The sequence below is a fragment of the Tamandua tetradactyla genome, chromosome 25, assembly GCF_023851605.1.
Source record: "Tamandua tetradactyla isolate mTamTet1 chromosome 25, mTamTet1.pri, whole genome shotgun sequence".
NCBI classification, from domain to species: Eukaryota; Metazoa; Chordata; class Mammalia; order Pilosa; family Myrmecophagidae; genus Tamandua; species Tamandua tetradactyla.
In genome coordinates this window covers 35,759,888-35,773,866 of record NC_135351.1, presented here as the reverse complement: position 1 = coordinate 35,773,866, position 13,979 = coordinate 35,759,888, and the positions used below count along the sequence as shown (strand labels likewise).

At 37.9% G+C, this 13,979-nt stretch overlaps 1 protein-coding gene across 9 annotated transcripts in view; it reads left to right on the top strand.

Annotated features, from left to right (window-relative positions):
• The window catches only part of AHI1 (Abelson helper integration site 1), a 209,330-nt gene that overhangs the window by 17,194 nt on the left and 178,157 nt on the right, over window positions 1–13,979 (top strand). For all 9 annotated transcript variants that reach the window (XM_077144078.1, XM_077144075.1, XM_077144074.1 and 6 more), the window contains exons 5-9: window positions 2,045–2,595; window positions 4,932–5,122; window positions 8,453–8,672; window positions 9,613–9,805; window positions 13,158–13,253. In XM_077144078.1, coding sequence (XP_077000193.1) covers window positions 2,045–2,595; window positions 4,932–5,122; window positions 8,453–8,672; window positions 9,613–9,805; window positions 13,158–13,253 — 1,251 coding nt within the window. The remainder of the gene's footprint in view (window positions 1–2,044; window positions 2,596–4,931; window positions 5,123–8,452; window positions 8,673–9,612; window positions 9,806–13,157; window positions 13,254–13,979) is intronic.

The following is a 13,979-nucleotide window of genomic DNA, read 5'->3' as shown; positions in this document are numbered from 1 at the left end:
TTGTTTTCCAATTATTCCCTTCAGGAGTGTCACACTTTATATATTGGCGCTGCATTTCTGGTATTCACTGAAAAAGTTGAAAAATTTGCATATGCCCCATTTTAAAGTTATTGAGAAGACTGTATTCATAGAAGACAAACAGAAGTTTTTGAAAAGACTATCATTTTCTTTGTTTAAGACATCCAGGGTTGAACTTTGGGTCTTCTTTTTATTTTAAAGTATTTTTTTTAAGTTTTTGTTATGTTATTGTGTTAAATTAAGCATATTTTGCTCCTATAATAGAACATATGAAAATTATTTTAAAGAGGCAGATTATTTTTATTAGGTTTGATTGGGGAAATTTTTTGGAGGAGATGGCTTTGTAATTTGTCCTGGCAGAATAGGTAGATTTTGGAAGTATATAAAGATTCTTTTAAGTGAGCAAGAGCATCTTAGAGATGATAAAATACTAAATATTTATTGGAATACTAGTTCTTTTAGCATTTTTCCATCTTGTTTTCACATATATTGCACGTGTTTCATTTTGCTTGGTGTTTTGAAACATGGAGTTTTTCCAGAGTCGAATATTGGGTGGACATTGGAATACTAGCTCTTCTTTTCATATATATTGAATGAGTCATTCTACAAGCTTTTAATCATGGAGATTTTTCCAAAGTTGAACTTGAGTCTTTATTGGCAAGCTCATCTATTCCTGGAAGAATTGTTCATTTTGATTTTGGCTTTATCTTGTAGCACTTCAGTTTTGTCCATTCTGTTTTCCCAATGCATCTGTTTTTATTCTTATCCCTCAAAATTTTATTTCTAACATCTGCATTTGTTTCCTTTTCATCTAATAGCCTTTTGGATTTCTTCATAAATATCCATGACATTTATTTTAAATTCTTTTTTTTTTATTTTGCTACTAATTCATTTTCCTTGGGTATTACTTTTTCACTTTTGTTGGATTTGGTGGCTCTCCTTCCCTATACTGCTTTCCTTCTATATTTGCTAGATTTTAGCTGTCTAGTCATTCTTATATTTGAGAATTTTTGTTCCCTTACATGTTGGATGCTTTTAACATAGCCTGCCGCTGATATTTTTGGGTATTGCACCAGTCCGAAGCAAACTGCCCAGTATCTATACTTGGTTGCTTAATCCCCTGGACAAAAGGCCCGCTGTATGCTACTTAACACAGATGGAGGTGGGGAGCAGCGCTGTTCAGCCCAGTGACTGCAATGGTCATGCTTGGTTTATCCCCTCCTCTTTGGAGTTGTGGCTTCTCCAGAACAGCCCTTCTCTCTGGCAGTCTTTTCCTGTGGGCTGTGGTTTCTGTGGTAGTTTTTCAATAGATCTGATCTGGTTTGTTTTTCATCCTTGAGGAAGATCTCCAAATATTTGTTTTACTACTAGTGGCATTTTTTTTTTTTTTTTTTTTACTTCCAGCCTTTTATTGATTTTTTGAAAAATAACCTCTCATTTCAAGTAATTTTGTTTGGGGAAAGAGCTACAGGTATGTGCTTAGTCTGTCACTTGATTTAACTTGATAATATTAAGTATTTTTGTAGCATTTTAGTGACATGTTTGGACTTGTTGCAGGGTAATCCTCAAGCTATGGATTTTTGGTTCTAAAATATAATTATGAAAAGATGAATGATCCATATATGTGTTCTGTTGAGAAACCTAGAATACTTTGTTCTCAGTGACTATTTTAGCCAGTTTCTCAAATCTCTTAATTAGAATGTGAATCATTTTACTAGTGAGGAAAAATAGTATTTGAGATTTTAGGAATTAATTCACTTCTGAAAAATCAGTAAGTACTTTTTTCTGTATTAGTTAACTGTGTCATTTAATCTGAAGTATCCTCAGAGGTTACTAATCTAGTACTTGGAAGAATAAACTAGGGGAATGTTCATCAAAGGCTCTAGAATGGTAGCCTGGTGTCCAAGTAAAAAGCTAAATGATCTTTCCAGTATTACACATTGTTGACCACTAGTCACTTTGTCTTATCTTTACATAACTAAACTATGCTTTGCTGAGACTTTGTTATTGTGTCTTCTTTTCCTAGTCTGACATCTTCAGAGGCAGTCTTCAGAATATTAAAGAAACTCAGAGTGACGATGGAAGTGCTCCTAACACTAATACTCCAGAGAAAAGCCTGCGAGTCACTAAACACAAACTAAAGCATAGGCATTCACTAACTGAAAAGCCACGTGATGATGTTAATGTAGAAGAAGACAAGCAAAGTCGGGCAAATAGAAAGGTTGTAAAAGCGGAGCTCCAGGTGACTGCGCAAGTCATGGACCTGGAGACTCCCGAGAGGCCGGTGGATTCTGCACATCAGAAAGCCTGCACGAAGTCCCAGCCAGGACTCACTCATCAAGAAAGTGAAAAGGCAAATGAAGGGGGAAAACATAATGACCTAGATGAGAAAGGAGAACTGATGCTCCAAGAAGCTGAAGAAATGGCTAAGGAGATTAAGAGAAAGATAAGAAAGAAACTGAAAGAACAGTTGGCTTACTTTCCCTCAGATTCTTCATTGCATGGTGACAAACTGATTGGTGAGAAAAGAAAAAAGAAAAAAAAGAAAGTTCCAGTCCTGTCTAAAACTGAAACAAGGTACTTTAAATCGATAAATATAAAATGTCCTCTTAAAAACACACTCAAAACTGTTTTCAACTCTTAAGTGAGACCTTTAATTTAGCAAAGATATTCTCAGTCTTTCCTTTGGAGACATTGCCTGCTACCGTTTTATGTAGCCCTTATTAGATGCTAAATCCTTTATAAGACTTGATTCGTGTATCCGTGTAACAATGCTGTCAGGTAGTGTCACATAGTATCTCTCTTTACCTGACTGAGAAGGCTGGAGATTTAAGTCACAGCACTAGCAAGAGCCTGTGCCAGAGCCTTGCCAGTCCTGATTCAGAGTCTCTGCCATCAACGACCTATTTACATCTGCCTTTAAAATAATAGTTACTTCCCCATTTGGGGGGTTACAAATGCCTGTCTCTCTTTACTACAAAGCACCAGCTTTTAAAACTTTTTTTCCTTATTAACACAAATACCATTTGCTCATTGAAGAAGGTACAGACACAAAGAAGAAAATAAAAGGTACTGGTCATCCAGCCAGCCAAAGATAATTACAGTTAGCAATTTGGACTTCTACTCCTTTTCTTTGCTTGCTTATAGGATGAGGTTTACCGTGAGTATATTCATATTTATAGGTCTCTCTTTGGGGAAAACAATAACATTAAAAATGACTTTTAACTGCCATACTTCGTTTATTTTTTTCCTGAAATCTTACATTTAGAGAAGCAGTATGAGGTGGAAGTATTCTGCGTATGAATATTCCTTTGCATTCAGGAGCAGTTTTTTGCTAAGGTCCTCAGTTAAAATGCTTTTCCCTCTTGCACAAACTAAACAGCCTGTGGTAACAGAGAGAAGGCAAATTGGGGAGCTGCAGGTACATAAAAAATTGCTCGAAAATTTGGTAGCTTCAAACAAGATTTATTATCTCAGTTTCCTTGGGGCAGGAATCTGGGTGTGGCTTAGCAGGGTGCCTCTGACATAGGGGGGCAGCAGTTGAAATACCAGCGGGGCTGCAGTCAGCTCAGGGCTGGACCAGGGCAGGTACTGCCAGGTGATGTGGCTGAGGAAGGCCTCGGAGGTTCTCTGCTGGCTCACATGTGTGGCACTCAGCAGGCCTCAGGTCCTCACAGGCTGTTGGCACAGACATCAGTTCTTTGCCATGGGGGGCTTCAGGTGGGCTTCTCACAACTTCTTCCCCAGAGCCCTAAGGGAGAAGAGCAAGACTGAAGTCACGTTCTTTTTGGAGCCTAATCTCAGAAATGGCATCCATTCCTTTTGCTGTTTTCCCTATTCACTCTGTTAGAAGTGATTCATTAGGGGCAGCCCGAACGCCAGAAAGGGGGTGACGCCAACAGGATTGGAGCGACAGGGGACCTCAGGGGTCACATTAGAGGGTACCTACCACAGGATGCTGTACCTCTTCTTTATTCCCAGAGCTTCCACATTTGTGATGCACTCATGAGCCATACTCACTATGAAATCGGGCTACTTTATGAATTTTAAATAAAATTATGACGTGACATACAACATGGCATGCAAAAGGTAGTTGCTGTTTTTAATAATAGTATTGTGTAATGTGATAAAAGAGCATGACTTTCTGGAATGACTCATCTGAAATGTTTCTCTAATCTGTTTTTCCTCAATTTTTTTAAAAAAAATTGAATACATGTATTGCAAGTCAAGTTTTGATTATTAAAATGCAGATTTTAGTTGATAAATTATAAACAAACTTTATCAAGTTGATTTCTTGTTAAAACCCAGTGTATTCTGACCTGCATCCCCTTACCAACTACTACTTCATGTGATGCAAATTTTAATTATTAAAATTAAAAATGTAAAAATTTGAAAATGTAATGGTACGCCAGCTGCTAGAAAACACAGGTTATTGATTTTTACCTAGGAGGCAACATTTGAATGTTTGAAACTTCTTAAAAACAGAACAAACCAAGTGACTCAAAACCTTTGGGGTAAAAGCAGGGGGAGCTTGAAATTAAGTAATTTGGAAATCTGTTCATTAAGCATTTACTTGGCAACAGGTCAGAATGCTTTGATCAGTGCCATCCAAAACCAGATTGACCCATTGCTCATGAAATTTTTCCCTTTAGTTTCAAACTCAGTTTAAGTTGGCTCTTAGGATATGTAGCTCATAAACCTATATAAAATAATACCCGTAGTACCTCGTTTGCCAGCTAGCTATTACACACAATTAACTGGTATGTAAGAAAATACGTGCATTCCCCCAGTAGGAAATATTATCAGTTTTAGGATAAGTCTTGTCTCTATTCGTTGTTCACTTTGCTGCACCATGAGTAATAGCAATAATAATATAATATTTATAATGGCATGTACTGGGGTTATATTTGCAGTACATTGACAATTTCTGAACTTGAGCGTGACACAGTTGAAGGTGAACAAAAGAAGGAGTTTCCAGCTGGAACAGTCATTTCAGATTCTCATCAAAATGATGAAATAAGGCCAATGGAACAAAACATAGAAGACAACAGGGAGGATAAGAAAAAATCCAAACCCAAAAAAATGAAAAAGAAGGCTAAAGCAGGTTCGTTATCCAAATTAAAAGAAAAATGTGTGACTTGTGGGATGTAAATTGATACTCAGAACTTAGACCTTAGAGCTAAACAGATTCTAGTTCCAAAGGATATAATTGAAAATGATCCAACATAGAATATTTGATACTTGTTCTTGGATTCATCTAGTTTTAAACTTTTGTTTATTTGTAACTCTGGCTCTCTGTTGTAAGTTTGTATTACTTGAACCATCTCTAATTCTTCACTAAATTTAATTCAAGTCTAGAATGATACTGACATTGTAGTTGCTATATTAGCATAGAGGATTTCCTCTTTACACTATTAAGTTTAGAGTCCCGAAGTGGTCAAGACATATAGTTGTTGAAAGCTGTCAGTGGTTAAGAGGCGGTTATGTTATCCTTCTGTCAAACTGTCAAACATGCTGCCTTTCCTTCCTCCGTCTAGGTGTTCTTATCTCTCCTTCCTTCTCATCTTCCTTCCCTCCTCTTGCGTTCTGTCTTCCCCCTTTCCTATTTCTTTTCTCTTGTTTTTCTTTACATATTCTTTACCTTTTTCCTATTTTTTACATCTTTTTCCCTTTCAATCTCAATTTTATTGGACAAAAATTGGTATGGAAAAATTTATGGTTTCATTGAAGGACACAGTAGATGATGTTTTGTGGTTTCTGTTACTAATTTTTAAAAAACTTGTTTAAATATAATATACCCACAAAAAAATGCACATGCTAATAAGTGTAAAGTGTAGTGAATTCTCACAGGCTGAATATACCTACAAAATCACCACCCACCCAAGAAGCAGAAGAGCGCTGGCACCTGGAGGAACGTTGAGTCCCCTTCCCAGGACCCGGCCTCCAGGAGTAACCACTCTTCTGCAGTTTGACTTGACGCTTGCCTGTTTTTGTACTTTATATAAATAGAATCATAAAGATTCTGTTCTTTGTGTCTGGCCTTTTTCATTCAACATTGATTATGTCTGTGCAATGGATGATGTTATTGCATGCAGCTGAGCTCCTCATTTCTGTTTTTGTACTGTATAGTTATCTAATGTGTGAAGATACCATAATTTATCTATCCTGTTGATGGACATTTGAGTTATTTCCAGTTTTAGGCTATTACAAAGGAAGCTGCAATGGATGTTCTATTCATATCTTTTGGTGAACATATGTGTACATTTCTGTTGAGTATATTCTTAGGGATAATATTGCTGTGTCATAAATTATGTACCGATTTCCCAAACTTGGTTTACCAATTGACATTAGCAGTATTTGAGAGTTCCAGTTATTCCACATCTGTTTTAGTTTGTTAGAACTGACGAAACGCAATATACCAGAAATGGGTTGGAAATTTATTAACCTACAAATTTACAATTCTGAGGCCATGAAAATGTCCCCATGAAGGCATCAACAGGATGATACCTTCTTCCTGAAGAAAGGCTGCTCCCAATCTGGGAGTCCTCTGTCATGTGGGAAGGCACATGACACATCTGCCGGTCCCTTCCTTCTCTCTGGGTTTCATTGCTTCCAACCTGTCTTCAGTGGCCTCCTCTCTGAGCTTCTGTGTGTTTCCCTTTTAGCTTTTGTCTCTCTTAGCTACTGTGTTCTCTCTCTGCTTCTTTATGTGTTTCTCTTAGCTTCTCTGAATTTCATACTCCTATAAAGGACTCCAGTAAGAGGATTAAGATCCACCTGAGGCATGCCTCAACTGAAATAACCTGATCTAAAGGGCCCACTCCAGAGGTCTGCATCTACGGGAATGGATTAGCTTTAAGAACATGATCCTTTCTGGAGTATGTAGAGCTTCAAACTTTCACAACATATTTACCAACGATTAATATTGTCAGTCTTTAAAAGTTATAGTTATTCCTAGAGGTGTATATTAATGTTGGTAATATAATAATAATTAATATTAGAGAAGGTGAAGGTTTACAGAAAAGTCATTCATGAAATAGAGTTCTGATATACTATCCTATTATTAACACTTTGCCTTTTTAGTGTTGTGCATTTGTTATAATTCATGACAGAGCATTTTTATAATTGTGCTATTAACTACATCATTTACAATTCACTATTACATGGTCCTATGTTTGTTTTTTAATTTTATTTTCATGATAACTAGTGAAATGAAGTATCTTTTTCATGTTTATTAACTATTGGATATTTTAGTTTATATGTTTTTTCAAGTCTTCTGAGCACTTTTTTAAAAATGTGATTATCTTTTTTCTAACTGATTTTTGGGATTTCTTTTAATATATCTAGATAAAAATCTTTGTCAGATATACAGACATTTATATTGGAAACATACTACCACTATATGTCTTTTGTTATTGCTATTTAAAAAAAAAAACGGAAGTTTTTTTATCTTGTTTTTGCTTTGATAAGTGATTTTTGTGATCTGCTTAAGAAGTCTTTGCCAGGACATGAAGATTATTTTCTAAAAGCTTTATCATTTTACTTCTCATATGTAGATATACAGTTATACAGTTCCCCTGGAATTGATTTTTGTAAATGGTGGGTGGTAGGGGACAAGACTCAGTTTTTCTGTGTGAGTATGTAATTAATCTAGTACCATTGATCAAAGGGAGCACCTTTTCCCTATTGTGTTGCAGTGTCACTTTTCATCATAAATCTCAGCATGTAAGTGGTGATCAGTTTCTGAGTCTCTATTCTGTTCCATTAGACGGTTTACAACACCATCATAACTTTATAATAGGTCTTGATACTTACTAGTGCAAATACCCCAGCTTTCTCTTCCTTCTTCAGGATTTCCTGAACTCTTCTTTACCCTTTATATTTCCATATAAATTATAGAAACTGCTTCTCGTTTTTCCCTCCTCTCCTCTGCCCAGCTGTGATTTTGCTTCAGATTGTTTTGTATCTAAGGAAATGAACAATTTAGCAACTCTCTGAATAGAGTTAATGCCTTTAAAATGTGTATTTCTGTAATATATTTGGCTTTTTCTATTTGTTGTTGTCAGGAGCATTGTCCTGTTGCAGTCTGCTATATCCTACTCAAAAGCAGAAGTTCCAGTCACACAAGAATTGCGTGATAAATATTCCTCTTAGAAAATATAAAATTACTTTTTTTTTCTCTGTGCCTCTCATTTTTCTTATGTTTTGTGTCATTAAGGAAGAAAAGTAAGATTCTTTGCCCCATTTTAATGCATGAGTAAATGTGGTATTTTACTCTCAGGGTGTCATCTGCTGCTGCTTGGTGTTTTCCTTTCTTTTCTCCTGAAATTGCTTTGTTAACAAAGTTAAATAATTATGGATCATAAAGATTAGGTTACATGTGAATTCTATGGGAACAATTAATCATAACTTTGATTTTCTTCGATACGTGTAGTGTCAGTTAATAATGGAGACACTGAAGGAGACGGTGTGCATGAAGTAACAAGCCGAGATAGTCCACTTCATCCTAAATGTTTGCCTGATGATGACCTTGTCCTGGGTGTTTACATTCACCGAACTGATCGACTGAAGTCAGACTTTATGATATCTCACCCGATGGTAAAAATTCATGTGGTTGATGAGATTACTGGTCAATATGTCAAGAAAGATAACAGGTAATTTTTTTTAATTGCTCAGTGAACCCTTGAATTTGAAATTGTCTTCATTAGAAATCCTCTTTTCTGCCATTGATAGTTGCAAGTCTTTGGAAATAGAGTGATGGATTTGTTCTAGCCTACTACTGATACGTGCCCATCATACCACTGACACAGATCAATCTATTATATATGTAGAAGAAATAGAGAATCTCTGTTAGTTCAGCCATTCGTTTTAAGCAGAGAGGGGGTTGAGAGAGATTTTCCTATGTTTAATGACTAATTTATTCCATCTAATTTGTATTGTAAATCATCTTATATGGTATTGTAAGTCCTTTAGTTGTTTTAGCTCATATTTTACATCTGAATTTAAAATGTTACCTGGTTCATAGGTGAGATAAATGAGTCTTGAATTTTTTTTCCTTGACATTACTTCTATGACTAATACGTGCTTGAAGGCCCAAATAAAAAGTACGATACAATAAATGACTAGGTTAGAATCTGGGCTTCAAAAAATTATTTGCTTGGAAAGATGATGGGGAATAAAACATGAAGATCATTTAAAAGGACCACTTATTCCATTGTCTTAGATCATGCAAAGAAAATGACACACCTCAAAGAATTTACAGTCCTTTTGTGCTCATTTTCTTATTTAAATCTTCTGTAATATTTCAAATAGACTCATTTAAGATTCTGAAGGTGTTACTTTATTCTGGCCCCGTATGCCCAAAGGTGTAATCACATACCTGTTGCTTTATTTTCTTGTGATAAAATAATTTCTGTGAAACCAACTGATAGTAAATGAATGCAAAATGATAAGGTATTGCCATTTTTAAAACTCATAAATTTATAATCCTCTAGATGAACAATCAAAATTATTTATCATTCTGTATCATAGTTATTCATTTTTTTCTGATTGCCTCACCTTTTTACACTATATATATGTTTTTTTTTTGAACAGCCAACAGTCTGTTTCATCTTACTATGAAAAAGAGAGTGTGGATTATATTCTTCCTATTATGACCCAGCCATATGATTTTAAACAGTTAAAATCAAGACTTCCAGAGTGGGAAGAACAAATTATATTTAATGAAAAATTTCCCTACTTGCTCCAAGATTTTGATGAGAGCCCTAAAGTCATCTTGTTCTTTGAGGTACATATCAAATGGATTAATTTAAAATAAATTTTAATTAAGAATATAATTAATAACAGAAATATGAGTTGCTATTTTTAATAGTTCGTAATGCAGCAGAGACCCTAGGATTGCACGTTTGAGCATACTGTGGAGGAAGAGTGGAGGCCCTGGTTTGCTGTAGTGATAGCATGTTTTCCGAGCATTTTGCTGGTGCAAGTAGTTAGCCATCCGTGTGCTCTACATCAGGTCATTTTTGCAGCAAGTCTGACTGTTGGGCAGTGTAGTGGCGGCTCAGTGGCAGAATTCTTGCCTGCTATGCTGGAGACCCAGGTTTGATTCCCGGACCCTGCCCATGACAAAAAAATAAAAACAACTTACTGTCAACTGTTCACTCAAGTGATGACCCCAAGTACAAAACTCACAAAGGACATTGTTCTAGTTTGCTAGCTGCTGGAATGCAATATACCAGAAACAGAATGGCTTTTAAACAAGGGGAATTTAATAAGTTGCAAGTTTACACTTCTAAGGCCTAGAAAATGTCCCGATTAAAACAAGTCTATAGAAATGTCCAATCAAAGGCATCCGGGGAAAGATACCTTGGTTCAAGAAGGCCGATGAAGTTCAGGGTTTCTCTCTCATCTGGAAAGGCACATGGTGAACGCAGTCAGGGCTCCTCTCTCGGCTGGACAGGCACATGGCGAATACGGTATCATCTGCTAGCTTTGTCTCCTGGCTTCTGGTTTCATGAAGCTCCTCGGGAGGCATTTCCCTTCTTCATCTCCAAAGGTCGCTGGCTGGTGGACTCTCTGCTTCGTGGTACTGCAGCATTCTCTGCTCTCTCCGAATCTCTCTGAGTCTCCAAAATATTTCCTCTTTTATAGGACTCCAGTAAACCAATCAAGACCCACTCAAATGGGTGGAGACATGTCATCCCCTAATCCGGTTTAACAACCGTTCTTAACTAAATCTCATCAACCAGGGAGATGATCTCATTACAGTTTCAAATATACAGTATTGAATAAAGATTATTCTACCTTTTAGAAATGGGATTTATATCAAAACATGGCTTTTCTTAGGGGGCATACTTCCTTTCAAACCAGCACATTCCACCCTCTGGCCCCTAAAAAAGACATGTTTTTCCCATATACAGAATACATTAATTTCATAACAATATCAGAAATCCTTAAACCTATCAGTAGCAATACAATGAAGTAAAAAATTAGAGACAGTATAAAATCTCATCAAGTCAGTTACAGGCATGGTCTGTCCTAAGGTAAAATTCTCTCCATTTGCTCTGGACCTTTGAAAACTCATAACAAATTATTTGCTGCCAACATACAAAGAAGGAACATTCACAGGATACACAGACACATTTCCATAGGGAGGAAGGAACACAGGGGTCACTGGACCCACACAGTTTCGAAAACCCGCAGGGCAAAGTCCATTAGATTTCAAAGTCTGAGACTCATTTATCCTCAGGGCTTTAGAAAGTGGCAGTCCCACCCTTTCCAAATGCCTACGCCTGCCTCTCTCTGAATGCAACCTTGGGGGATATTGGGGAGACCACCTTTCTCTCAGCTCCACCCTCTCCAAGCATTGGGGCCGCACCCGGGCTCTCTGCCATCTCCGGGGCACACGCTCAACCCCTCCAATTGGTGGCAGCCAGGCTCTCCCCAAACCCCAAGGAATGTGCTTCACCTTCTCCAAGGCCTGAGGCGGCATGACTCTTCCACTGCAACTAGGTGGAAGGCCCATTCTCTGCCTCTGGGGCAAACTCACCCTCTCCATGGGCTTGGGTGGGTCCACTCTCCTGGCCCGAGGCTTCTTGACTTCAGACCTCAGCCTCCACGGTTTTGCCTCTGAAGTTATTTTTCCTCCAATGTGTGCCTTCTCTGAACCCCTCAGTCCAGACTGGCAGCAGCTCTGTTTATACAGGTCCCACAGCACTCTCGTTGGCTTTCTATGCAGTAGCCTTGGATCATGCCCATCAGACAGAAGGAGTTTCCACAAATCCTTTCTGGATAACTCCATGTCCGTTCCTGACTTTCTCTGAAATGGCTGGCTAGTTCCACATTTGGTTAAATCCACACTATACTCTGTAGTCTCCCTTTCTGTAGGCCCAGAATTTTCCAGGACCTCAGTTTCTGGTTTCTTTTTACTCAAGAGTTCAGTTTTCAGCTTATCTCTTTCCTTTCGCATTTCACTATAAGCTGTGAGGAGAAACCAGGCTGCACTTTCAACACTTAATTTGGAGACCTCTTCTGCTAAGTATCCAAGTTCATGGCTTTTAAAATCTGCCTTCCAGCCAAAACTACCAGTCAATTTTGCCAGATTATCTGCCATTTTAAAACAAGGATCGCCTTCCTTCCAGTCTACTATAACACGGACCTCATTTCTGTCTAAGGCCTCATCAGAGGTATCTTTAGAGTCCACATTTCTCCCAACAGTCTCTCCAAAGCATTCTAGGCCTTCTCTATCAAGCTTTTCACAACTCTTCCAGAATCTTCCCCATATCCATTTAAAAAGCCGTTCCAACATGTTTGGTATTTGCAAACTGCAGCAGCAGCACCCCACTCTCCGGTACCAAAATCTGTTCTAGTTTGCTAGCTGCTGGAATGCAATATACCAGAAACGGAATGGCTTTTAACAAGGGGAATTTAATGAGTTGCTAGTTTACAGATCTAAGGCCGAGAAAATGTCCCAATTACAACAAGGCTATAGTAATGTCCAATCAAAGGCATCTAGGGAAAGATACCTTGGTTCAAGAAGGCTGATGAAGTTCAGGGTTTCTCTCTCATCTGGAAAGGCACATGGCGAACGCAGTCAGGGCTTCTCTCTCGGCTGGAAGGGCACATGGCAGACACGGCGTCATCTGCTAGCTTACTCTCCTGGCTTCTGGTTTCATGAAGCTCCCCGGGAGGCATTTCCCTTCTTCATCTCCAAAGGTCGCTGGCTGGTGGACTCTCTGCTTCGTGGTACTGCAGCATTCTCTGCTCTCTCCGAATCTCTCTGAGTCTCCAAAATATTTCCTCTTTTATAGGACTCCAGTAAACCAATCAAGACCCACTCAAATGGGTGGAGACATGTCATCCCCTAATCCGGTTTAACAACCGTTCTTAACTAAATCTCATCAACCAGGGAGATGATCTCATTACAGTTTCAAATATACAGTATTGAATAAAGATTATTCTACCTTTTAGAAATGGGATTTATATCAAAACATGGCTTTTCTTAGGGGGCATACTTCCTTTCAAACCAGCACAGACATAAAGTATAAGTTCTTTTGACTCCATCAAATCTCCTCAGCTTTTGTAATCAACCTCAGAAATAAGATAAGCATATACAGGTTAGTTTTTTATTTTATTTGCAGATTCTTGATTTCTTAAGAATGGATGAAATTAGGAATAATTCTGAGGTTCAAAACCAAGAATGCAGCTTTCGAAAAATTGCTTGGGCATTTCTCAAGGTAAGTTTTTCATCTGCTTTAAACAGTTTAAAAATAATCTTCAGTTCTAATTGGCCACTTTTTGTCAAATCAGTGTGGTTTCATATAAGGAGAACTAATCTAAGATGAGACTGCAGGGGTGAAGAATTGTGTGCCAGCCACCGTTCCAGTCAGTGAACAAAGAAGACAAAAATCCTTGGCCTCATGGACTTCAGATTCTGACAAGGAAAGCAAGCATAAAACAACTGATTATACAAGATATCATGTAATTATAATTTTTATAAATGCTGTGAAGAAAGCATGGGGTAGATGATGAAAAGGTCCTAGGGGTTCAGGGACAGCTTTCCTAAAAAGAGACATTGAACCTGAGTACCAGCGAGATGGTGGCATTGGGGAACAGAGAGTTCTAGGTACAGAGTGTGGTGTATGAGAAACCTGGTGCTGGAAGGAGCAAGGTGTCTTCAGAGCTGAGCAAGAGGGAGAAATGGTGCATGAGGGGTCGCCGAGGTGGGTGGGGTCGTGGACTTTTAACAAGTAGTGGGAGGCGGTAATAGGATTTTAAACAGACGGATAAAATAACACGATTGATATTTTAGAAGGATTACTGTGTGGAGAATGGATTAGAGAGGGAGCAAAGATAGATAGATACGGAAGATGAAATGAGGAAATTCTCATAATAGTGTAGGCACAAAATAAGGCTGTCTTTGACTAAGATGTTTCGGGAGAGATGAAATACGTGTATAGATT